Source organism: Cydia fagiglandana, chromosome 6 (assembly GCF_963556715.1).
Source record: "Cydia fagiglandana chromosome 6, ilCydFagi1.1, whole genome shotgun sequence".
Classification (NCBI taxonomy): domain Eukaryota; kingdom Metazoa; phylum Arthropoda; class Insecta; order Lepidoptera; family Tortricidae; genus Cydia; species Cydia fagiglandana.
Genome location: NC_085937.1, coordinates 15540794 through 15566444, shown reverse-complemented (window position 1 = coordinate 15566444; position 25651 = coordinate 15540794). Strand labels below are relative to the sequence as shown.

Sequence of the window (25651 nt, the reverse complement as noted above, 5' to 3'; positions counted from 1 at the left end):
TTATAGCCCCTCAGCAACAGCTTCCATGTCCTGCTGACTGGAGCTGGTCCAAACAAAATGGTTATTGGGAGCCCATATGTACAAGCCTACCTGCGGCGGCTGCTGCTTGTTTAGAGCTTATTCGTTGCCGCTGCAAAACAAAATGCGCAGGGAGGTGCAACTGCGTTAAGAAAAAACTAAAATGCACGGACCCATGGGCATATAGTGGCAATTGCGAACAATATATATCTTACTCGTATTTTAACCCGCATTTTAATCAAACATCTGCTTTGTTAATTTTATCACATTTATAATAACTCTATTGGCGAAAGTTTTCCCAACATCTATATTTATACATTTAATTTATATTTGTATATATATCACGTCCAGAAGTAATTTTCTACAACCAGAAGAATAACAACTTATCAGAAACCATCGAAACATACTTAAAAATCCTAAACGCTGCATACCGCTCTTACAATGCAGGTACGCCGCGCGACACAAAACATTTTTTTTATCAGAGTTATGAAAAAAAAATGTTTAACAAGTTTACTATTCTATATAGTAGGATAACTGGGCTATTCACAGGTATTTTTTTTCTAGAGCAAATCCTCATAGTTTTAATTTTGTAGAGGATTTTCGAAAAAAAAAGTGAAAAGATTTTTTTGGAATTTTTAATTTCTCGATTTTTTTGTATGGAAGAGTGAAAATTTAGTCACAGAAATGAATTTTTCATCCTCGAATTACACGAAAAAGACACCAAACTTGATATACTTGCTAGATGTATGCAGATATATAGCTTAGAATGAGGCGCGCCGGAGCCACTTTTGCCCCCCCTCCCCTGCCCACCTGCTGGGTGGAACCTCTTGGCAACCGGGCTTAATCGGCTCAGATCATCCCCAGGAACACCTGTTCCAAGCGGTTTGCTTTGTCTCCAAAATGCAAGGTGGTGGACCTTAGAACCCCAGCTAATTAACATAATTGAAAATACTTTGCTACAATTTGATGAATGTACAACAACCACATCTATGCTGGCTCGATTGATTGTTTGTTATTAAATACTACCTACATACATCGAATTGTATTAAATTACACAAACGGGTCTACCGCGATATAATTTCATTGTTTTTACCTTAAATTTCGCCTTTCCTTAACCACAGCTGGGGCAACTCAGCTGAAACGTTGGAATTTAAGGTAAAAACAATAATAAAATTATATCGCGGTAGACCCGTTTGTGTAATTAAATATGAGTAAAAAGCGCGAGAGTTTAAAGTGTTATACATCGAATTTTGTTAAAATATTTTCCATAATGTTAATATCTATGGAGGAAAATGAGGACTACGTTTATATGGAGAAGTGAAGGCTCCGGAGTCAGGATATCAGGTATTTGGTCTGAATACATATGTAAGTAATTTTGCATGGTATGCAATAAACATTCTGTATAATGGCCCTTCACTTGTTATGTCCGAGTTGCGCAGGCAACGAAGGACTGAGTTATGACGTCACCTTCCTTTACGGCACGACCCAACCCTAAAACAAGAACAGAATGGGGTAACTTTGTTTGTTGCTTTTAGCAAAATTATATTGTGCCTGTTTTTACTAAGGAAATACTTAAGTCTAGTTAATGTCAAACTAAATATAACCCGGCTTTGAAGTCGTAATTTTATGAAACGATATAGGCACTAATAATTGTATTTACGGCACGGAAAAATACTGCCTTGTGTCGACTTTTTACGCCTAACTTTTTTGCTCGTTGTCGATAAAATAACTTTGCGAGCTATATATATATCAAAGCGTATTGATAACATTCATATTTTTCGAGATTGAGCAAATGTAAATATTTTTCTACATATCATTTATTATTTATATTATAACTATCGTATCTCTACAATAACAGAATATGTTATATAATTGTATTTCATAAGATTTTTTTGTTCTACATTTTAGGTACTTGACGTAACTATATTTGGCACGGATTTGAAATTAATTAGAATATACATATAATCTAATATCCTGCTCTAAAAAGAGAAATAAATATTAAAAAAATATTTTGAAAATCTACATTATCTTAGTAATCTATTAATTAATATAATTTCTCCTATTAAATTGTACACAGTGTTTCAAACAAAGGTAATTTGTTTGAAATACGATTATGTAGGAGTAATTTAAATTGAACTATTTAAATACATCAATCGTCTATCTAGTTACGTACTTTATAAAACAAACTACGTACAGTACCTAGTCTAGTATTTTAACCGAAACAATTTTCACTTGAACCTCGTTAAAATTTCTACGGTTATGAATTTCACAGAGTTGTTGAGGCTAATGCGGTTAGGAAAGAGGATGCAACTGAATCACATAGTTCTAGAAGAACAATGACGTTTGTTACTGTGAACTGTGGACAGAGCAGACTTTTTGTGTCTCACATAACCATAACCATTGTATTTTACCAGTCTTTTGCCAGTGTTATTATGTAAATGTTTTACTTAATTATATTTCGAGGTTAGTTTCATTGAAAGTTGTGGCTTTTTATTTTTTAATTTAATGTAAAATGTCTATTTAAGTATTAGGTTGAAGCCTTGTTTTGACAGGGGGTTGGGTGAGTGCAGAAAACACTAGGTACATCTTAAAAAACAAAGTCCCCCGCCGCGTTTGTCTGTTTGTATGTTTGTTGGCGATAAACTCGAAAACTACTGAATGGATTTTCATGCGGTTATTACCTATCAAAAGAGTGATTTTTGAGGAAGGTTAAAGGTTAAGGTATGGGGCGGGTCGCTAGTAATCAATATGATCATTCCTGTATTCGTGTTGGGGTTACATTTAAAAAGATGTTCACCGATTTTTTGCAATCTGTTATTCATTTTGTTTTTTCCCAATTAATACATGTAAAATTACATATAGCTAACTCAATTTGGAAAATAATAAATAGTCAGATACTTAAAGTAATGGTAGTGGAAAAAATGACATTAAATAATGAATTTGTTTGTTCTTACGTTAAACATTGTAAGCAACAGCAAAACAATGCAGGCGTTATGCAGAGACTTCGAGATTCATGAATCATGATACACCACCCGTAACTACTTTACGAGTCATCTCCTGAGAAAAAGTTGGTAATAAAAATGGTTGCTGGCCTGCGGTCCATTAGGACAAATTACTTTATACAAATCAACAAAGAGCATCCATTCGTTATCCATAATTCTATCTTAAATACACAATAACATCTGTACTTCCGCATAAAAAGATTACGTTATGATTAACGTCATACAAAAACTGGTCCTCGGATAATGTGATAAAGTGGAGAAACAGAAAATGCCCGTGACTTGTGAATGTACAGTCGCCATCAGATATATCGGAGCGGCCGAGGTGTTCACAATATCTGAACAAGCACTCTAACGCCTTGATAATAGAGGCGTGCTCAGATATTTGTGAGCACCGTGGCCGCTCCGATATATCTGATGGCGACTGTACCACAGGACGTCCCATTTGGGCCTAATAGCCTCTCGAGTTGTTCCATGTTGTCAAATTACATATGACGTATATAGTGAAAAAGGAAATTCCCTAGCAACCCGTTGTTGGGATAGGGGAGGCGGGGCAAATTAGATCAGACGGGGGCCTCTAAATGAAATGGTACTCTTGCCGTGTCGACGGAATCGAAAATATCGATTGGAGTTACATAAACATACGGCTTTTAACGTGATCCGATCATGGATGGGGGCTGATTTTTGAAATTCGACCACTCGATTTCGTGTATTTCGTTAAATGATATCTCTACTACTTAGTAGAGTGCTCTTAACGCCTAGTACTTACTAGGCGTTTAAATTCTACTAATAGAATTGTAATCGAGTGGTCAATACTACTAGATTTCAAATTTCGATCGCTCGTATTTCAAAAATTAGCATTTAGCCGTTTTCCACCGATTTTCGAGTGATCGATGTTCAAAAATCGGCCCCCTGGGCGTTTTGTATAAAAAAATCTGACAACGAAACTAATGGTTGGTTAAGCGTGAAGATACCTCTTACAGACTGGAGTTACTTTCGGATTTTTATTAACTACTAGCTTCTGTTCTGGCTAATGATGATGATTTATAAAAACTATCTTTTATCCTTCCCCGAGCCTCAAACTATCTCCTTATCAAAGTTCATGGAAATCGGTTCAGCGTTTTAAAAAAGCAGAGGCAAAAGACAGACAGACAAATATATTTACTTTCGCATATATAATATTAGTCGGGATTAGTAGAGAAGTAGGGATTAAGCATATATAAAACCAGCTCAGCAAACAACGCACTAAAAAAACCACACCGGAGCTGCAATAACATGAAGCGGCAGAGAATGTACACTTACAAAATTCTCTACACAAGTCGCGTACCTGCGTTTGTACAGTCAGCAGTACTATTAGCTTAGCATACAAATTTATATGCAGGGGTTACCTTGTCTAGTTGTCTATGCAGCTGACTGTACATCGTAAAGCCTCCGTGCGGTCGGCCTTCTAATGCGGTAAATCCTTCTAAATGACGTCGTTACAATACCACTTAAAGTAAATAAACTGAACTCGGTGGAAGTTTACAACCATGGGGTAATTAGTACGCCTCCGTGCCCTCTGTGGCCTACTTATTGATAACATGCACCCAAGTTTATTTTTGTTTTGTATTTTGAGCGAGTTTGGGCTTTGTATTAACAATAGCGTACACAGTTGTTTTTATTTTTTTTAATTAATACTACCTAGTTTGACAAAATAAATGTCTGACATGGTTGAGGCGTAGCATGTAGCTGTAACTTTTGAATCTAGAGTCCCTTAAATTTAAAATAAAATACTGAGAAAGTCGATTAATAAGTCAATCCTATTTTAAAGATTACAAATCATAATATATTATTTATTTAAGTCCGCCTGTTGTTTACCTCTGCTTGTATTTCTATTTTCTTTTATTGAGGTGAGCAATAAAGAGTATTTGTATTGTCTTGTATTATATTTAACACGGTATTTAATTATATTACACATCAGCATCAAGTTAAGGCTTTTGTTTTTTATTATTATTGTAGCTTAGTAAACGACCTATTGTTTGTTCCCCGGAAGAAAAGGCCGCATTGGCGTTTGACTACAAAAAATACTGGTACTTGTGTACCATGTGTCTACAAAACCGGCCAAGTGCGAGTCGGACTCGCACACGAAGGGTTCCGTACCATTATCTATAAAAACGGTCACCCATCCAAGTACTGACCCCGCCCGACGTTGCTTAACTTCGGTCAGAAATCACGTTTGTTGTATGGAAATCTTTATTTTATTCTGTTTTCAGTATTTGTTGTTAAAACGGCAACAGAAATACATCATCTGTGAAAATTTCAACTGTCTAGCTGTCACGGTTGGTGAAATACAGCCTGGTGACAGACGGACGGACGGACGGACGGACGGACAGCGGAGTCTTAGTAATAGGGTCCCGTTTTACCCTTTGGGTACGGAACCCTAAAAATTGATATAAGTAAGTAGAATAGTGAAACAAACACAACTGTCTGATTTTTTTCTGTTTGTCTATGCTTCATATCGTAAAACTCTGTGAATATGAAAATTCCGTTTTCCGGCACCTCTCGTTGAAAAACAGCATTTGCATTATGCAGCATCAATGGATCGTGTTAATTAAGAATAATGTTACTTTTAAATAAAAGCACGTCCGATTACTAATTCGCTGCGCGAAATTCATAATATTTAAATAAATTGTCCAGTCTGCTATAAAATATTCGTAGATCAGAGGGCCTACCGTGAAACACGTTAGACATGTTGCCTCCCTTTATAAGTACGACAGAGCGGCAACACGTAGAACGTGGTACGCAGCAGGCCCTCTGACTCAGGCATGTCGATATGCGCCTGTAATAAAATAAACGCAACAGTTAGGGCCGCGGATGTTTTATATATTCTTTAGCTGCCATCCTCCCGGAGCTTCGAGAACTTTATTTGTCTGGGCACATAGCAACGAAAACAACGGTTATTTAGTTGGATATACGATCATTGTTACGGTTTTATTTGAAGATTGGATAGTTTTGATCCTTAGATAGAGTGTGTTCGGAAAGAGAAGACTCGTGGAATGTATTGGGCCCCATACATTCCACGACTCTTCTCTTTCCGCACAAACTCTAGTGTTTATTCAGGCTTGATACGTTACGTCATGCTAGATACATTACGGATTACGGGTGTATAAGTATAAACATCGTCTAATACTCGTATCCCTCGCAAAAGGCTTGTTTAGTTTGAGGCTTCTATAAACATGTGTGTGTGTAAGTATTTCATACTGGAATTATTTGGTCACATTGCCAAATTATAACACTATGGTAACAAGTGAGACACGGCAAGCGACCCAGAGTGTCCATACGACATGGTTGAATTAAATTCAATCATCATAATGTCTATAAATGTCCTCGAAGCTAAAGATTGAATGAATTAGAGACCCATTTCCAGATAGAAGGTGATTCAGTGGGTTAATTTCGAACCTCAGTAATGAGGATAATGAAGCAAGGAGTGCCAGAGTTGTTTTATTTTTTTATGATTGTTCCTATTTTTTTAGTAATTTGAATTCCTAATTTCCGACAGAGTCGAATATTACAAATTTTCGACACATTCCACTTTTCACTATACCAACATAGAATTCATGTTGTTCCCTCGTATTCGCCAACAATGCCATATGACACTCACAAATAATTTAATAAATGTTTACAGTATTTTTTTCTTTATTAATAAAGATATATTTATAAAAACAACGTAAAAACATTTGTAAGCCCCGCACGAGTGGATTAAACTACGAAATACTATTTTACGATCGGTTGCACTACATTTTTTTTTACATCGCACATTTTTATAATAACTTAATTTGTGATAGGTTAATATTTCGTGTTTCATCACTTGATATACAAGTGTAGGTATATACCTATTAATGAAATATGTAGTCGCACTGACGCTATCAATCTTGGTTAGTAGTGCAATATCGTCGAGAATTGACATACATATCGCTTATCTGTCGCTTACTGGTGAAATTGTATCTACTTACTTAAAAAATGTATAGAAACAATTTCAATTTCAACTATTTCCTACTGTATGTCACAAAATACAATTTCCTTTGGCCTTGTGTTGTTTATGACAATCATAACTCAGAAGGAATTAATCGATAATATTTGTATAAGTAGCTTTCAAGGGAAAGCCCATCTAATCGTGAGTTAGTGTCATTACTTTCTTTTATGTAGCTTTTATTCGTAAAGGCAAAAGGCAGAATCGATACGTGTGTTCGTTCCACAATGCTCATTGGGTCTGTATATTAGGTTTCAAGGATTAGACGGCACGTGACTCCTCGACGTGACCACGCGGCGATCGATACCGCTTGCTCTTCTAAAATTATCTGACACTTGCAGAGTGCTACCGCTACTATTAACTATTGTTGATGCAAGGTTAAACGGTCTCAAAATAAAAGGAATGTGATTTCGAGTTATCTATTAGGTTATTTAACTAACGTTTTAAACTGTAGTACAGGTAATAAGTTAGATACGAAAATATTGGACAAGGCGTTATGAAATAGAGACGGATATTGTTATACAAAAAACACTATGGCTATAATCTAAATAATAAGTCATGTGGAACCCAGGCCAATTGCTGGTATTTGTAACGAAATGCGTTTAATTAAGCATATGGCCCAAAATCAGCTCATTCGGAACAATATTCTAATTGACTTTAATCCTCCTGTTTAATTGCATAATGTTTTCACGACTAAAATATACCTAAATTATCAGCGCTTGCCGCAGATCAGCATAGTGTTAATTGCAATGCAATGGCCGATAATTAATGTTATTGGATATATGTACACTATTGGTAATAATAGAAAATAACGGGAAGCATATACATATATTTAGTATACCTCACGCCTGAAACACAGGGAATCCTAGTTCAGGCATATGTAAACTATCACTATTTTTAAGTTTTGTTTTATATGAATGTAACCATGAAATACGTGCTTTTTTATTAAATTATGTTTATGTTTATACCTACAACTTTATATTGTAACAACGGTAGTTGTTTCAATATCATTAGAACATCACTGATCGTTTAGCCGGGTTCAGCGACTTAATGCCCGAATGGTCACCGTCGGCACCCATTCATATCATAAATGGTACGCACCCGCACACTGACACGGACCTAAACGGAGGTGGCCCATCAAACGATAATGGATCATCCACCGAAGGGGCCTGGACAGTCGCGCGGCAATCTGCGCACAACAACACTAAAAATTCCTGCGCACAAAATATCACCGTTAAAAATATTTATCCGAGGCCGTTTTAGGATAAAGTAAAGTGCATTTGACTATAAAAAATAATGGTCGGTTCTTCCCTCGAACGGAATAAAAGTGCTCTCAAAGGAAAAGTGTTGCGTAATATTTGTCCTGCCCTATTTGTTCGCGATATGAGAAACATAGAAACCGAGTGGGTTTAACGTTGCCTCTACAAAGACTGGTGAGAGTGTGTTTTAAAGAGCTGGCTGTTCAAAGAGATTGTGGAAAGTGTATCTACAGGTAGTGTAATGTAATTGGATGATCTTCTGAACCGCTTCTCTTCTGACCTTTGACTAACTGATATTATTAATTAAGGTTTGCCCCGTAATTGTTGGTTCATGTAAACAAGTGAACCTCTTGTAAAAAATTATAAAACCTTATAATTCAGGCGCATTGTGTACAAATAATCGAACACAAATATATGAAACATATTATAGGATATGCAACACACGTAAAGTGGATTCGACCACGATGTAAATTGAAAACGCGTTTTGTGTTTGTTTAGGCATAGGCGTATATTGGCATAACTCTCGGGCCGGATGATACAGCGGAATGAACAACAACAGATGGAAAGGAAATTTGTTTAAGCGATATCACACAGTTTATGCATTTCCTGGTTAAATATTTAGAGCAAAGCAGAATATGGTTTAAGGGTTGTTAACAAGTCAAAAACGCCGAAACTATTCCATTAAAATAACCATTACTCTGGTGGTGAGCCATTGCGTCATTATTTTAGGATACGGCTGGTTCCCCGGGAACCGCCAAAATGCTACACCATATTAGTGTCTACCTTACGTCCGATTCAGTTGAGCCTATCTATATCTACATAACAAAAGTATAAATAAAAGGTACGGTATCTGCTTGGTCTGATGAGTGATGGTATAGAGTGTAATAATAACAAAGATAAATTATATATTATCTAATAATAACCACACTCGTTTACGGTAAACAAAGTTGAACTTTGCTTGTTTATCGTAACTTCCTAATAAGTATCTGTCAAAAAATCAATGATGGAACGCTACAGAAGACCAAAATAAAATAACAAAGGTTGTGGCGCGTTGGTTTCAAATGATGTTGGAAAGATTAATAAATTGTCAGGGGCACTTGACGCTAAAAAGTTTATTCGATGACTTATTTATAAGTGTTCAAATTTTTGTGAATACAAGTTCCTGTATTCACTTGATTTACTTATCCCACGGTAAATACAGATTGCTGATCATCATTCTCCGTGATACTATTATTATCTACCTACTCCCGCAAATACTTCGACTACTTACAGTTATTCGAGTTTCCAATATTCGGTTATGAAATTTTGTCAAAATATTCGGTTATAACCGAATATTTCGCTTACGGTTATAACCGATTTGCATTCCCCATAGACTACTGAATAGGGAATGCAAATCGGTTATAACCTTTTAACAATTTAGGTGTCTATCGATTCAGCAAAATGTGTTAAGGTATGGATTAGGTTAATGCGATCTTGTTTCTACAGCATAGCACTTGCGTAGCAGGAGAGGAACCCACTTCTATACATTATAATATTATATCTAACTGGTTTATAGCGCATAGAGTAAACTTGATTTTTATAAAGCCTGGTGGCCTAGCGGTAAAAGCGTGCGACTTTCAATCCGGAGTTCCGGAGGTCGCGGGCTCAAACCCCGGCTCGTACAACTTATACGGAACACTACTACTTACTACTTATACTGATTCGGAACTTATATACGAAATATCATTTCATATTTACCAGTTGTTTTTCGGTGAAGGAAAACATCGTAAGGAAACCGAAATAATCACAATAAGGCCTAATTCCCCCTCCGGGTTGGAAGGTCAGAATTGCAGTCGCTTTCGTAGAAACTAGTGCCTACGTCAATTCTTGGGATTAGCTGTCAAGCGGACCCCAGGTTTCCACAAGCCTTGGCAAAATGCTGGATTAACGCGAGGAAGAAGATGAAGAGAGTAAACTTGATTTGTATTTATTGCAGTTATTGGTTTAGCAAATGTGTATTTTTCTCTATGGTAAGAAAATCTATCGTCTATTTTTAAATACTAATATTTACAATCTTTTTAAAAATATACAGCACATATTAATCTTTTTAAATGTATATAAAAATATACTACCACTTCTAATGGGGAGCTTAAAATGATTCATTCAAAAACGACCTTAATAAATAGCATTTGGTAAGAAGATAAGTTCATTTTACGAGTCCCTAATGCCCCATTTACTCTTAGCTTGCCTTCTGATTGCAATTAAGATGTCCGTTATAAAATTCTTAAGTGTTTGTTTCACGGCCTAACTTTTCAGGGTTCCGTGCCCTACGCCCCGTTTATCTAAGCCTGATCGTAGAAAAATAATTAAATTACAATGTTATATACATTATATAACATTGCATATTCCTATTGCAACTTAACAAATATAATAATGAGTCGATCTTTAAAAGTGTGTGGTGGTCTCATGGTACGAAACCCTGAACGTGGGAGTCTAAACTTAATATCGCAATTTTTCGATGATATGAATTTATCTTGACTGTACTTAATGAATTCAGAAATCCTATTACTAAAATCATACCGTTCATTAGAAATCTTATCGTGTTGCATGTACTGAAACGAATACAACTTTGACAGTTTTGTAAGCTACGGCCACGACGCCCACGACAGTTGAATTGAAACGGCTCTCGCCTATGAGGTCATTATTGCAGACCGATGGAAGTTTGTCATGGCTACTAAGGGTGCACATCTCTTACAAATTACCAGAAGCACAAAGCCACTCAAAACATGATTCATTTTATTTCCCTGGCATACGGCTCTGAAAAAAAAAAAACTATACGGTACAGTTGAGTTAATCTGAGCCGACTTACAGTGGTCTCTCGACCTATATAAAGCTAAAAGTTTGGTATACGCGGTCTTGACGCGGCTACATATTTGATGACTTTCCTGAACATGGCCAGAGTAAATTTGAACAGGTAATGAAACGTGTAAGTAATATTTGATGGCGCTTAATTCTTGATGACAAACACCAGGGATTTGCTGTTCCCGGGTAATTATTAGATTTATAAGATACAAAATCATCATCATTCATCTTTCCCGAAATGTCGTACTTTTATGTACATACTTATATACCGATTAAAATTAGCCCAATACGTTTTTTATCATTACCTCATTGTGGTCTAATGATTGGCATTGGCGTCATTCGTCCCTGTTTTATTATGTAGGTATATTTCTGTATAAAAGGCATGTAAATATAGAAAAAACAACAGTCGCTATAAATTGGGTATACCAAATGTAAAACTAAAGGGCAAACGTTAACCTAGTTAAAACATAAGCATCCTAAACTAGCACTTAGTCCGTTCGAATAAGGCTACCCCTCGAAGCGCCTTGTTACAGATAATCAAATGAAGTATTTCGAATACCCAAAAGGGACGCAAAGTGCTGTCTGGTCTTGATTTTATTTCCCGGGAAAGACTACTGTTGATTTTATCGTTGTACATTACCGAGCCGAGGCGTTACATGAATATAGAAGAAAAGATTAGACTGCTGCCCCAACTTCGGTAGTTCTTTAAGTAGTTTTAAACGGAGTATTACCGAATTAGGTTCTTTTATTTTCTTCAAGTTGCCAGTCAAGGTGAAATGTCACGCCTTAACGCACTCCACTCGAAGAAGTGTAGGTAATAGTTTATGAAGTTATTGTGCTTGTTTTAGGTGATAATTTAGTTTCTAGAATAATAAAAAATGCTGTAATTACAACCGTTTTTAATCACTAGCGAGCGGAAAGTTTTTAACTTTAGGATTATAACACTTGAGTTGACGTGTCCCAGCTATAATCATTTATTTATTTTTCTTTTTAAGTTAGGTTTTAGGTTGTTTATAACATGAATATAAAAGTAGAATACAATAGCACATAAAAACAATAATAAATACATATAAACACATTATAAAAAACCTAACCTAGGGTGCCGCCGGCAGCGGGGCAGGGCCCAACCAGCTATAATTATCATTACAATTCCGTTTATATGTATTGTTCCCTACGTAAAATAAGCTAAACATTAACGTCCGTTAAAATTTTATTATTTTTGATAATGTATTTTTTACAAGCTTTTGTATGTACTCGTAGTTATGTAGCTATGTTTGTACGGGTCAAATCTTGCAAGCTAAATTTGACCCACTTTCCGACTTCCAATGAAGCTGAAAATTTGCATAATTTGTGTCGAATGACAATGCAATATTATGGTACCATTGAGTTGATCTGATGATGGAGACAGGAGCTGGCCATAGGAACTCGGTGATTAAACAACGCAACCCAATTATGTTTGGGGTTTTTAGAATTGTCTCGATGAGTAGGTAGGGTGTATTCGGGTAATACCGAATGTCGGATAATTCCGAAATTCAGATGAAAATCACCCTTAATGCCATCATAATAAAAGTCTCATTTCGGAATTATCCGACAGTTTTCGACATTCGGAATTACCCGAGTAAACCTTACCTACTTTTTAGTTGCCTATGGAAAGAAACGTACAGTCAGCAATAAAACCTTGTACCAAAAATGACATTTTTGCCATAAACTTATTTCTAATGTGTTTAACGTTTTTGCCCCCAGGGTGGTTCGGGGAGGCCTGTGAATATGACCTAGCACCCCATGACTGCGGCACACCCCTCTCCACGCCACACGCGCTCGCCAACCTGACACGTTCTGAAACACTCGTAAGTAACTTAGGGGGGTATCCCACCTGTTTCATTTCTTTGTCCAATGTCAGTGCATCTCACTCTCATTATAAGCAAAATCTAAGACGCAATACACATTGGACAAAGAAATTGTATCAGTTACCCTTACAGAAAAAAAGGTGACGTAGTTCTATGCATTACTATTTTATAAGTTGTGACTGGTATTTCTGTCCATGGCGTATATTTACTGTCTTACTAGATCCAGATCCGTCTGTCTAAATCTTAGAAATACTTATGTTATTATGTATCTTAAAAAAAAACATCTTTTAGATAAAGCGTGGGGCGTTATGTATAAAGACTACCATAAATATTTGTTAATATTTATGGTATTTTATACGAATTTTCGATATTTTATGAGTATGGAACAAAAAAGTCAACAACTTAATCATGCGACCCAGCGCGATGTCCTAACGAGTGGAGCACGTCAGACGAACTTTCTCGCGAGTTGAAAAGCATGCCCGACTTCTCAAGTGCACACAAAAAATCTAGTTTCCCTACTAGTTTTAGTGTTTGAAAACTCGACTGCTCTTGATTTCCTACGCTAAATCTCTGCTATGAAACGCATGCTCCTAGTTTGCACGCTTGACGCTGAACTCGACCACCATACATTTGTTTTATGAATGGCCAGACATTTGTTTTATGTACGAGTATGTATGGCGCTCGTCGTGCACTCTCGGAGTGAGTTTTTCGTTGATTTACTCCATGTCTTATTTAAAACGTATGACGGCCGGTCTGGCCTAGTGGGTAGTGACCCTGCCTATGAAGCCGATGGTCCCGGGTTCGAATCCTGTAAGGGCATTTATTTGTATTATGATACAGATATTTGTTCCTGAGTCATGGTTGTTTTCTATGTATTTAAGTATTTATATATTATATATATCGTTGTCTGAGTACCCACAACACAAGCCTCCTTGAGCTTACCGTGAGGCTTAGTCAATTTGTGTAAAAAATAAATGTCCTATAATATTTATTTATTATTTATTAAACGGTCACTTTCGCTTAGGTAAACCAGTATGGTTTGGCGTTGGCTGCTGGTATGCTGCGTGGCGCTGTGCGCGCGGCCCGCGTACCCGCAGGGCGCGCAGCAGTGCCCGGCGGCCAACACCATGACCCCCTGCACGTGTACCGTCAAGAAGAACGGCCTGGACATACTTTGCGAGTTCACCGAGCAGCAGCATATACAAAAGGTACTTACGGCCCGATCCTAACTTTAAGATACGTCAATTAATAGATCTAGAAACGATATGAATTAGATGTGTCAGTGTCAAAAGTGACATATTTGTTTGAAGAAACGTCACATTTGACACTGACATATCTAATCCATATCGTTTCTAGATCTATTAATTGATGTATATTAAAGTTCGAATACGGCAGTTATAGTGTGTTACATTCAGTACCCGGATGAAACGCAGATCAAACGGCACCAATCCCTAATCAATTTGACCCCCATCCCATGTATGTATGCAGCGAATTTTTTTTTATGTTTTGAAAAAATATCGAAGAAACAAGAACTCAAAATCAATGATCACGCGTATTCGGGAAACGAGATAATCACAGGATCTAGAAACGATATAGAGATCAACTAGATTTACATTAGATATCGACTAGATGTGACTTGGATATCTAGATAAGTCATAACTTGTCGAAATCGTTCAAGAATCCAGAATCGCGGAAACGTCAAATTTGACATATCTATCTTACAAATATCTTTAAATTATCCATATCGTAACTTGTTGAGGTCTAGTAGATATCTAATACATTTTCAGAATCGAGCCGGATTTCTCCTATACCATATTTTTTCTCTTATTGTATCATTTAAGAAGAAAGGCACCACGTTGTAAATAACCACTACTGTGATAATGTGGTGGAAAAAAATTGGTTACAGATGTGGCTACAGTAAAATAAAATGTACAATTGTTGTCTTTTTTGTTAGCCTCGTACCTAAACATTAGACAAAAAAGAAATGCTATTTCTCCTCTTCGTGCTAACGTTCTCGAGTTTGCGAAATAAAGACTGTATATAAATTAACAGATGTCTTATCTTTCAAAATATATCGCGGGCACCTAAAATTTATCATAAATTAAACTTATATTTCACCAACTCAAACTTTCACTCGTAAACACGACTTTAGCGACAGACTGCAAAATTACGTAGGTACTGGGTAATAAATTCATGTCTACGACTTGTCGCTCCTAGAACATGCAAATGGCGCCGTAGCTGCAGTGAGCGAAATGGCCGTTTAGATTCGCTGTTGCCCTGACACTGCTGCCTCACAGTCATAGACTAGGAATCCTCTAGACCGAGTTTAGAGCAATTATTTCATGCAATCGATGATGCCAAAAATGCGGGGGTGCGCGGGACGAGGTGAGCGAAATCCCGTGCCGTGATTGGTCCATTCAAAGACACGGACGTCACACAAAGACACTTTCTACTCGAACATGGAGTAAAATTACCGTATGCGTGGCAGAGGGGGTAGCGCGACTATGCTCAGTCTGGAGGATGTTTTGTCTGTGCTCACAGTAGACTGACATCACTCTCAATCTCCTTCATAAAATGAATGACGAATTAAACGTTCTAATCGTCATAGCTCGCGGTAACGACTTCAACGTAAGTTGTCAAGGATATTATCAGTGACATTACCCGCGTTGACACTTCACCAGCAACGCTGCAACAGTCGCCATCCGACCGTCTTCTAAAGGCACAACCTAGCCTGTTAAAAATGCGCATAATTTATTTACCTACTACTACTCAATACTCAGGAACACGGCAGGTTTAAGATTATTTTTGTAACGCAAAAATTATCGTAACGTATAAAAAACTCATTCCATGGGGAATTCTCTGCTCTCTGATTCGGAGGCAAGATGAAAATAAATAAATTAAAAGACTCTCATGAAACGGATGCCCAGAGATGGCATTCGAACTTTAAAATCTGATATCCTTTGTACCACAATAACGGTGCAAGCAAAATGCACTGAAAGTAATATTAAATTAATATCAAAAAGAAAATATTAAAAATATTCCATTCCGATGCTGTTCTAAAATATTTCGTTTTGCCTGCAAAGAAAGCTTGAAAGGTTTTAAAAGCATCTTCGCTCGAAGATTATTTTTAACATAGCGGGGAAGACTGTTTGTTCCAAAGGTGCGCGCCACCTTTGATGAAAGAACGAAGAAGCCCGCTAAAGATCTAATGGATAGGTAGTTATTTATGGCTTATGTACAGACATAGGATTCTATGGGGCAATATTTATTAACAGCTAAGGAGTTTATATATCGATAAACTCAATTATCGATGTTTTTCTCATGTACTAGTGATCGCTCCAAGTTTTGTTTATAAAAATATTTTTTTATTCAATGTATTAACATGAAACAAAATAATTACTAAATTCCCGTTTCTTTATTTTGAAGGGATTTTTGAAACTTCACTTATCGTATTTTTTTAAATCTGGCAGTCATATAAAATTAGCTTTGTGTAAACTTTATCATCGACCCCGAAATAATACTACAAATAATATACATTTACAAACGAAACCGGAGGCGGTCACTAGTATGAGGGAAAAGTATCGATAGTTGAGTTTATCGATATAGGAACTCCTTAGCTGTCAATAAATTCTACCCCATAGAATCCTATGTCTGCAGTTATGTATTAATGAATTATCGCCTAACATACGCATTATCTTTTAACACAAATTAAGAACACCCGCCTTTTAATACTTTGTTGATGTTTCATTTGTATTTAAAAGTTTTAACAGCTACATTTTGTAGTTTTAAAAATATATCAATAGTCACTTTTCTGTAAGAGGACTAAAACTTCGTTAAAAAGTCTTCTTAGATTTACTTTGACATCCACTTATGTAAATTATAAAAAAAACATCGTCAATTTTTTCTAACAGAAATTGTACCAGTACCTCAGTAAGTGAGGTAAATTGATTGAGTCAAATCCAAAGTAAATTATGTAAAAGCAATAAAGGTGCTCTACGACGTGACGAGAATAAATGAAGAATAAAGCAAGGTTACTTTGCAGAGGAAAATATGAATTCATTAGATAGTTTAGACTTAGACACATCAAAGGAAGCTTTACGTTGATGCAGCCAAACAAAAAGACGTCCATAAATGAAAAAAAATAAACACCGTGTTGTGCTTGAAAGGGATACAGAATTTTGCTTCGGGTCATTGAGCTTTCCTAATACCTTTCTAATAATTTTTTATCGTTATTTTATAAACTAAATAAGTATTGTTTTGTTTCAAGTAGTTATAACTTTCCGAATTAGTTTTTTTGTGGCATAATATAAATAAAAAATTAATACCGCAAGGAAAATTGTAATACTCGTAATATTTTCAGAACTAGTAATTACGTATTTAAAAAAAGTATATATATCTAAATACCAACAAAATACACTGAAATGAAAATATACATCATTACGTGAAAATAAACCCGTTTTATTTTGTCGTTGTATAGGTAAATATCTTATCACTTTAATTTAAGTTCATAATATGGGTTACTATATGAAAATTATGTGCCAGATGTTAAAAGTTTAAAATTTTAATATAACTTACGGAAGACTTTGGCATACAGTTACAACCGTAACTATAAAATAGGTAAATTTGATACTCTATATAGATCTAAATACAAAATTTACTTACGTCTATTCCTCTTTCCAGGCTATGAACACGCTTCGCTCCAAGCCGATGATAATTTTCTACCTTAAGTTGAGACACAACAACCTGGCGAAGCTACCATCTTACATATTTCTGGGCTTGGACATCCGTCACTTGACAGTGCACAACAGTAGCCTGGCCGTCATAGAGGACTCTTCATTAAGTTCAATTGGTGAGTTTGTGTAGTTATGTACGCCATTATTTTTTTAATTTGATTCAGGCAACAAGGCCCATATTATAAGTACCTTATAGAATAACATACATAGTTATAGTTGTCAAGCGGACCCCAGGCTCCCATGAGCCGTGGCAAAATGCAGGGATAATGCGTGGAAGAAGGAAGAATAACAAACATACTTTTTTAAGGAATCAAAACTAATCACTATTTAGACAACAGAACGTTGAATCGTCTGATCTTGTGTCGGATTTGGCAGTTTGCTCCGGTACCTCCGAGTCGTTATAATATAATGAAGGTTTTGTTATGCGGATGTTTTCTATGTAACAAAGCAGATGTTATCAAAGACTATTGATTCTAGGTAACAAGCTAACACAATTGGACGTGTCGCAGAACAGCCTCGCTACGATACCAACATCCTCATTCGCGCATCTTAACCATCTGCTCATCCTCAACATGAACCATAATAAGGTAAAGTTTATAATATTCATAAGTTTACCTACCTCTAATAAACAAATAAGAATCATTTTAATTAGGTAGGTAAGTCTCATTCAAAGTAAAGTACAAATACATGTTTATTACAAATAAATAAAAATATAACTAGGTAGGTAATAATAGGCGATCATATCGCTAAAAAGCGATCTCCTCCAGACAACCTTTATGTAGCGGGAAATATAGATTTGTGGAACTCATATAAAACTCAACAGGTAGTGCAAAGAGCTAAAAATTAAAATCAGTTAATCTATTTGGGAATTATGAAATGATTAAAATAACGTCACAAGGTTTGGTCAATAGATTCAATTTGACAGATCTCAAGTCGTGCAGTACCAAATGTAGTACCATTATCAACCCTGTTAAGCAAAGAAATTATGGTTCACCGATAAAGTTATTTAAGTGTTGCTATTTAGTCCCTTTACTTATGAATCTTAATTAAGTTGCAATAAAGTTTCTAAATGAGAAATTAACTCTGGCGACGATGGTACAACATTTTTAGTCGTAAACAAGAACAATTATGGAGACAGCGGAATATTCTGGCATCGTGGCTTAATGAGCTTCTTGCAAATATTTTATTAATCCTTAAGTAGCTCTGCACAGTTAAAAGCTAAAGGAGACTACGCAATTAGAGTTATTTAAACACAGCTGGAGACAGCCATAACATGTTTTTTTTTGTGGAATGTGGCAATTTCAAAACTTATAATCATAAGCGTATAAAGTTATCATGATTTTAATCATTAAGCATGACAATAATCATTTTTTTAAGTAGGTAGGTATGTTATGTTAAACTAAAATACTGAGGACTAAATTAGTTTGAGGCGCATAAACTACATAAATCGTATTTTTGATTAGTTTCAGGACAGACAGAGTTTAAGAACAGGTGCTATTAATATGTTTATTCAAGTCATAAAACTGTCCATTAGAGTCGGGAAACTACCACCAAGTCATTACTTTAAAATTATGCTTATTAGCTACTTAATTACATAAAAAATATTATTAAAAAACAAAGCAATTGTTGTGACAGTGATGATTCATATTATATGAATAATATGAATAACGAATGATGAGAAACATTTTACACGTAAATTATTTTGTAGTTTTCCTATTTCCTTTCAGAAATGAATGTTTTATAGGACCAGTTGTTTTGCAGGTGACAGCGGTTCACAATAGAGCCTTCGTGGGTCTAGATACGCTGGAGATCTTGACGCTCTACGAGAACAGGATCTCTGTGGTTGACGGCGAGGCGTTTAAAGGCCTAGAGAAGTAAGTAAAACAAAATATACCTTTTATATTTGTTTGAATCAAAATGCGATTAGATTTATAAAATAATTAACTTTTATTGAAAGCTAATTTTAAAAGCTACTACATCAGTTATGGCACAGAATGAAGAGAGCGCTGACAGCGCGTCAAAGACAAAATTATCCTAAAATGTTGCAAGCAACGAATATTAACACTAAAGTTAAGTAAGTATACAATATTTTATAAGCTATGTTCAGACTTGTCCTGAACAATATTTAGCTACGCAAACTAACAATCGATGAACTGTAACTGTGAACAGCATACATTTTGGATTTTTTGTATCTGAATATTTATTCCTAAATAATTATACAGGCTAGCTAAAAATAACTGCATTCCTGTTGCCAGGGAGGTTTTGGGATTATACTGACCAACTTTTAATATGGGAGAAAATGGACCAGTCAAAATGTATGAAACAGCCCAATTTTTTTTTCGCGATGTCGGGTTTGGTCCCATAGTAAAAGTTGCTCAGTATAATTCCAAAACCTCCTTGGCAACGGTACGGGAACGCAGCTCTTTTTAAGCCAGCCTGTATATTAAATAAATAATTATGTTACTATTAATAGTTAAATATAGGATTGAATTAAGTTAAGATGAGCTATGACCAAGACGATTTACGACAATATGTTTACTAGTTTGAAAAACAAAATTTAATTAAACTTAAACTTTAGTAATTTATATATTTAATGAGGGAATATTATCTGTTTGTAAGAGTTAATTATAGAAATGTAAACGATAACTTGTTGCTCAAATAATATATCATTGGCTTTTTGTTAACATAATTTCACATGGCCCGACAGTTATCTCCATTCTGAGCGTGGCTGTAAAATAACGGAATTAAAGAACAAAGGCATACTCGTTAATTAAAATTACAATTGAAATTTAAATTTCAGTTTAAACGAGATATTTAAACAAGCATATATTTTACACGTTTCGTTTTATTAATTAATTACATTTTGAACAGTAAAACGAATATAAAAAGCTGTTTGTTTCTCTTAAAATTTAAACAGTCTGCTTCATTATATAAAACCGGTCAAGTTCGTTGGACAGACAGACGGACGCACGAGTGATCCTATAAGGGTTCCATATTTTCCTTTTGAGGTACGGAACCCTAAAAATGTAACGTAATATCTCTATACAGGAAGCTTTAAATCGCATTGTAGGCATTACTTGTAAGATAATATTATCCCTTTTCAATTCCCTATCTTTTCTACGAAACGCTCTATGCACGATCTCGGTCTCAGCTTTGTCGGAACTGATGAAAAATGCACGCAAAGCTACCTTGTGAAATAAATCGGCGCCCGTCAAGACGGATTAAGTAGGTACTCGTAGTTATGTAACACATCCTTTAGAAGATGTACCTACTACGTAACCTCTCTTTATAGGTACATTTGGAGGAAAATTTGTGAAAATTACACTGGAGAATATGCTACGTATCGTGTATCCCCCGGTACACATATCGTGAATGTAAAATATATTTATCTTAGATATAAAATAATGCGTTTTCGTTCTATTTTCTTAGAACAACTGTCCGATTCGAACTTTAAGATACCTACGTCAAATATTACGTCTGGATACGATATAGATTAGATATGTCAGTGTAAAAAGTGACGTATTTGTTTGAAGAAACGTCATATTTGACACTGACATATCCAATCTATATCGTATCTAGTCGTGATATATTATTTGACTTATGCCAAAGTTCGAACCGGGCCGCAAGTTATTTTACTGTTTGGCAAGAAGATTAAGAATTAATTTCGTCGAAACGGTAACAAAAAGAAACCAAGGCCTAATAAATAAGTTTATTTACCACCACCTTGACAATACAATTTATAACAAACAAGTGCGGTTTTGTTTCGCATCCAAACAGTTAAGGTCGGAAATTTTCGTAGCGACTGCTATAAAGTTCGGCGAATAAATTACAGAGTCCGCGTAGCACCCGTCGAAATTACTGCGCGTAGCTCCGCCAAGTCTTCGTGGCTCTTTATGGGCCCGATTCTGATTTTGAAATAAATATCTTTTAGACATCACCAAGAATAGAATAGAATAAAGTTTTATTCTAAACTTTATTTTATATAATTTAAGTTACAGAATTATGGGCCGCCAAGTGCAAGCAGTATTATTTTACATATATGTCTAGATTCGATAACGATATGTTTAAGATCTAACCTGTCAAATTTGACATTTGCTCGATTCTGGAGATACTCTTGAACGATTTCCACAGGATATGACTTAGAGATCCAATTCACATCTAATAGATATCTTACTCTATCTAACGTAAAAGTGACATTGGTTGCCCGAATTGCGCTGCAAAAGAGAACTAGTTGATATCTAAACTATAACTTATCTAGAATGGATCTAGTACGTGTCGTCTCTTGTGAATATCTTGAAGTTCGAATACGGCAGTATGTTTTATGGATAATATTTATGCCACCTTCCTTAAATCTGCTCATGTGTGTATAATCCGTAAAATTATAATTGCGTATTACTTTTAAGGAACTTTGGTTTCGCTTAGATAAAGAGAGCAGTACGGTTGAGTTGTCTTTGTAAACTTCTGAATGATTCTGCCTTATTTAACTTTGAACTTTTTTAGCTAAATTATACCTCAAAAAGTTCAACAAATTTACACCTTAAGTTCTTTCTTGAATATTGATGACGTCATATTATTAAGACTGCGTCGTGCAAAATCAGCGAAAAAGGCAGTCACCGTTTAGTCGCTAGCGTCCACATCGCTTGATAAAAAAAATTATAATAAATATCATTATTATCCCAAAGAGTGTGTTTACAACGAATCACCCTTGAAAATTTGAAATCTTTTACAATATAATAAATACACTCATGCAAAGTTGTACCTAAAACGTGACGAACGAGTGTCAGCGTTTAGTAAAATTTGTATAAAAAAATCGATGCTCATGCTACAAAATCGAGTGATTTCGAAAGCCAGATAACTAGACTACAACGAATCAGGCTTTTCCTATTTTTCCTCTTAAAGGCTACAGAGAAATTCAATCGTAAACGTAAACTTTCGTAAAATTTCCATACATCCGCCATATCTGTCAAATTCTCCTTCTCCTCAGATGCCCGCTGTGGGCCTTTGGAAGCGGACGCGTACATGCTTTTTCCAAATTGACATTTCAATTTGTCATATATACTGACAGAAATTCATGTCCGTATACGAATGATGATACCAGTGAAAAACTGTGTTCAAAATAAATAGGGTAAATGAATAATGTCACACGGAGATCCAGAGTCATTAAAATTTTGATTTGTTTTTATTCATAAGTCATAATACTTTAAAAATATAACAAATTATTTAAAATATATACGAACACAACCAAATCAGTGTAATTAGTTTCTTCCTAATTCGCTAAAAATTAAAAAAGTTTGAAGATTTGTTTTATCTTATTGGAATAAATTTTCATTGTGCTGGCATTCATATTACGTCATTTTAAAAACATACCTATATGACATAATGTCAATATACTAGATAGACAATTTATCAACAAATTTCTTCACATTTTAACGTAAACAATATAAATTATTAAAATTTTATTTCTGAAGACGAAGCAATGTTGTTCACATAATATCAGCAATAAAATTTTTAGTTTCAACCAGTTTTGTTGCTATTCTGAAAGCTATCACGTGCTTTGAAAGTTAATTCAATGATATATCATCAAGAAATTGAAACCAAGACTCGACCTGCAGTCTCAGCGAGTTTTTGTGGCTATATTATCAGTTGAAAGAACGATATTTCCATCGCAGTGGTATGGTTTACGAGTACCTATATTGGTTTCATGTGACGATTATATAAATGTATCTATCAAATAACAACGTGCTTTTATTTCATTGATATTCGGTGCAAAACGATAACTCAGTAACGAAAAATAATTACTTATCAGAAATGCCTTAAAGTTTTTTCAGTGAACGTTTATTTATAGGTCTTATGTCTTATCAGCGTGGCTTTGGCCTTTGGACATTTTTGTAATGCTTTGTAATAAGGTAGGTGAGGTATCTATATCCCTCATTTAATAACCTTTTTTTGAATGAATTACAATTTAATTATTTAAATAAATAAGTGGTCTACAAACATACATATCCGCTCGGTCCGCTAAAATAATTTAAGTGCCCTACATAATAGGTATATTTAAGATTAACAATCAGTAAACATCATTAATTACGCTCAAATGCTTGTTTCAGTACAAATTGGCTGAAATACTTCCGACATAAAACCTAAAGGTATAAAAGTACAATTTGCTAAGTAAACTGTCAATGTACATTAATTATAATAGATAGACTCTTAGAAGTCAGCTTACTGAAGGTTATGAACAACATATAAGTACTTTCTAAATAAAATACAATTTGTTTTTCCATGACTCATGTAGGCCGTATTTTACTATAAGTAGACCATTTTAAATTGAAGATGAAATTAATTCATGATAAAAGCTAATAAGGCCCGGTAATATTTTCTGTTATTCTTGAACTTCTGTTCAAGTCAGTGTTCAACTGTCAGTGCAAGTAACAAGGCCCGGTTCCGAACCAACATGGTATGGTTTTTAGGGTTCCGTACCCAAAGGGTAAAACGGGACCCTATTACTAAAACTTCGCTGTCCGTCCGTCCGTCCGTCCGTCTGTCTGTCACCAGGCTGTATCTCACGAACCGTGATAGCTAGACAGTTGAAATTTTCACAGATGATATATTTCTGTTGCCGCTATAACAACAAATACTAAAAACAGAATAAAATAAAGATTGAAGTTTGTATAGGTATGTATATTCTTCTGAGAATAAATTGTCTTATACCTGGAATCGATTGTTTTAGTAAGTTAGGTAACAAACACTCTATATTACAATCTTGTACCTATTACAATTGCAAAGTATAGATCGTGTCATTCACGAAAACGCGTGCCTTGACTTGTATTGCCATGTTATTAAAGGTTAGATTTACCAAATCAGCGCGTCATCGTGGATCACACGAAACTATAAAACAAAATGCCAACAATCAAATGAATCTAGGCCTTAATTTACTATACAGGTTGGAAAGATAAGTCGGGCCCTGGAGGGAAATTACCTTAATTATACCTTATTTTTAAAAAGAAACAAAACTGCATTCAAAGATTTTCTAAAACTCGCTGGCCTCGCCCGGGACTCGAACCGACTAAAAATTCCAAAAAATAAAAACTCGCAAGTTTATTGTACTAGTCGATGCAGTTAATGTTAATGATAACATTTCTCCAAGAAACATTAGGTCTTACACTCGTCTGTCGTACAAAATATCCATAAAATCTAATATTTAGTACTTAAGATTTCGTTTGACAAGCCAAATTGAATAAAAAAAGAAAAATACTTTTAATGCAGTTTTGTTTCTTTTAAAAAATAAAGGAATGTCTCCTTTAAGTAAAATGAGCCAGCTTAAGGATTTAAGGCTCCCTCCAGGGCCCGACTTATCTTTCCACCCTGTATACCATTTTAAATTTAAGGCGTAATTAATTCCAGATGAAGGATAATAATTAATAAGGCCTAAAGGGAAATTTTGTAGGCCTTATTACCCACGAACAATGTATGTGAACTGAATAGGATAAAAAGGAACTAGATTATAACATATTGTTCTCATGTTTAGCACAGTGTAATAAATAAATATTTTTTTATAACAAAAACGATCGTTATATGATAAGTACCTACAAGCTGAAATGTATGTACATTTTACCTGTGTGAAAATTGTATAATTGAGATAAATAAACTAAATTATACTTACTATATTCTCTGTTATTCTTGAACTTGTACTTGGGCTAAAAAGGCCCTCTGTCTGTGCGGGTGACAAGGCCCGGCCCCGGGCCTTATTGAACGTGAGACGAAATAGTAAATTTAATTATTTTTATATAGGTAATTATGAGTTCTTTGATTTCCCGATAAGCATCACTTACTGACTTACAAAAGTATAAATGTAGTACATATGTAGTACCTGAATTTTATTAGAGGTTTTTAAAGCCTTATTATCAATTAAGTTATAAGTGAAATATAATAAGCGTCTTTAGTTGTAAAA

The 25651-nt window shown here is 35.2% G+C and overlaps 2 protein-coding genes across 3 annotated transcripts in view; one reads left to right on the top strand and one right to left on the bottom strand.

Moving 5' to 3' along the window:
• The window catches only part of LOC134665312 (pre-piRNA 3'-exonuclease trimmer-like), a 301305-nt gene that overhangs the window by 159100 nt on the left and 116554 nt on the right, over positions 1 to 25651 (bottom strand). The window lies entirely within an intron of this gene.
• The window catches only part of LOC134665315 (slit homolog 2 protein), a 126559-nt gene that overhangs the window by 87443 nt on the left and 13465 nt on the right, over positions 1 to 25651 (top strand). The window contains exons 1-6 of one of the 2 annotated variants that reach the window (XM_063522232.1): positions 8066 to 8528; positions 12870 to 12973; positions 13998 to 14181; positions 17654 to 17822; positions 18184 to 18293; positions 19468 to 19580. In XM_063522232.1, coding sequence (XP_063378302.1) covers positions 14008 to 14181; positions 17654 to 17822; positions 18184 to 18293; positions 19468 to 19580 — 566 coding nt within the window. In that variant the 5' untranslated portion in view covers positions 8066 to 8528; positions 12870 to 12973; positions 13998 to 14007. Of the gene's footprint in view, positions 1 to 8065; positions 8529 to 12869; positions 12974 to 13997; positions 14182 to 17653; positions 17823 to 18183; positions 18294 to 19467; positions 19581 to 25651 lie in introns of those variants that run through there. The other variant, XM_063522231.1, reaches the window with a different exon arrangement.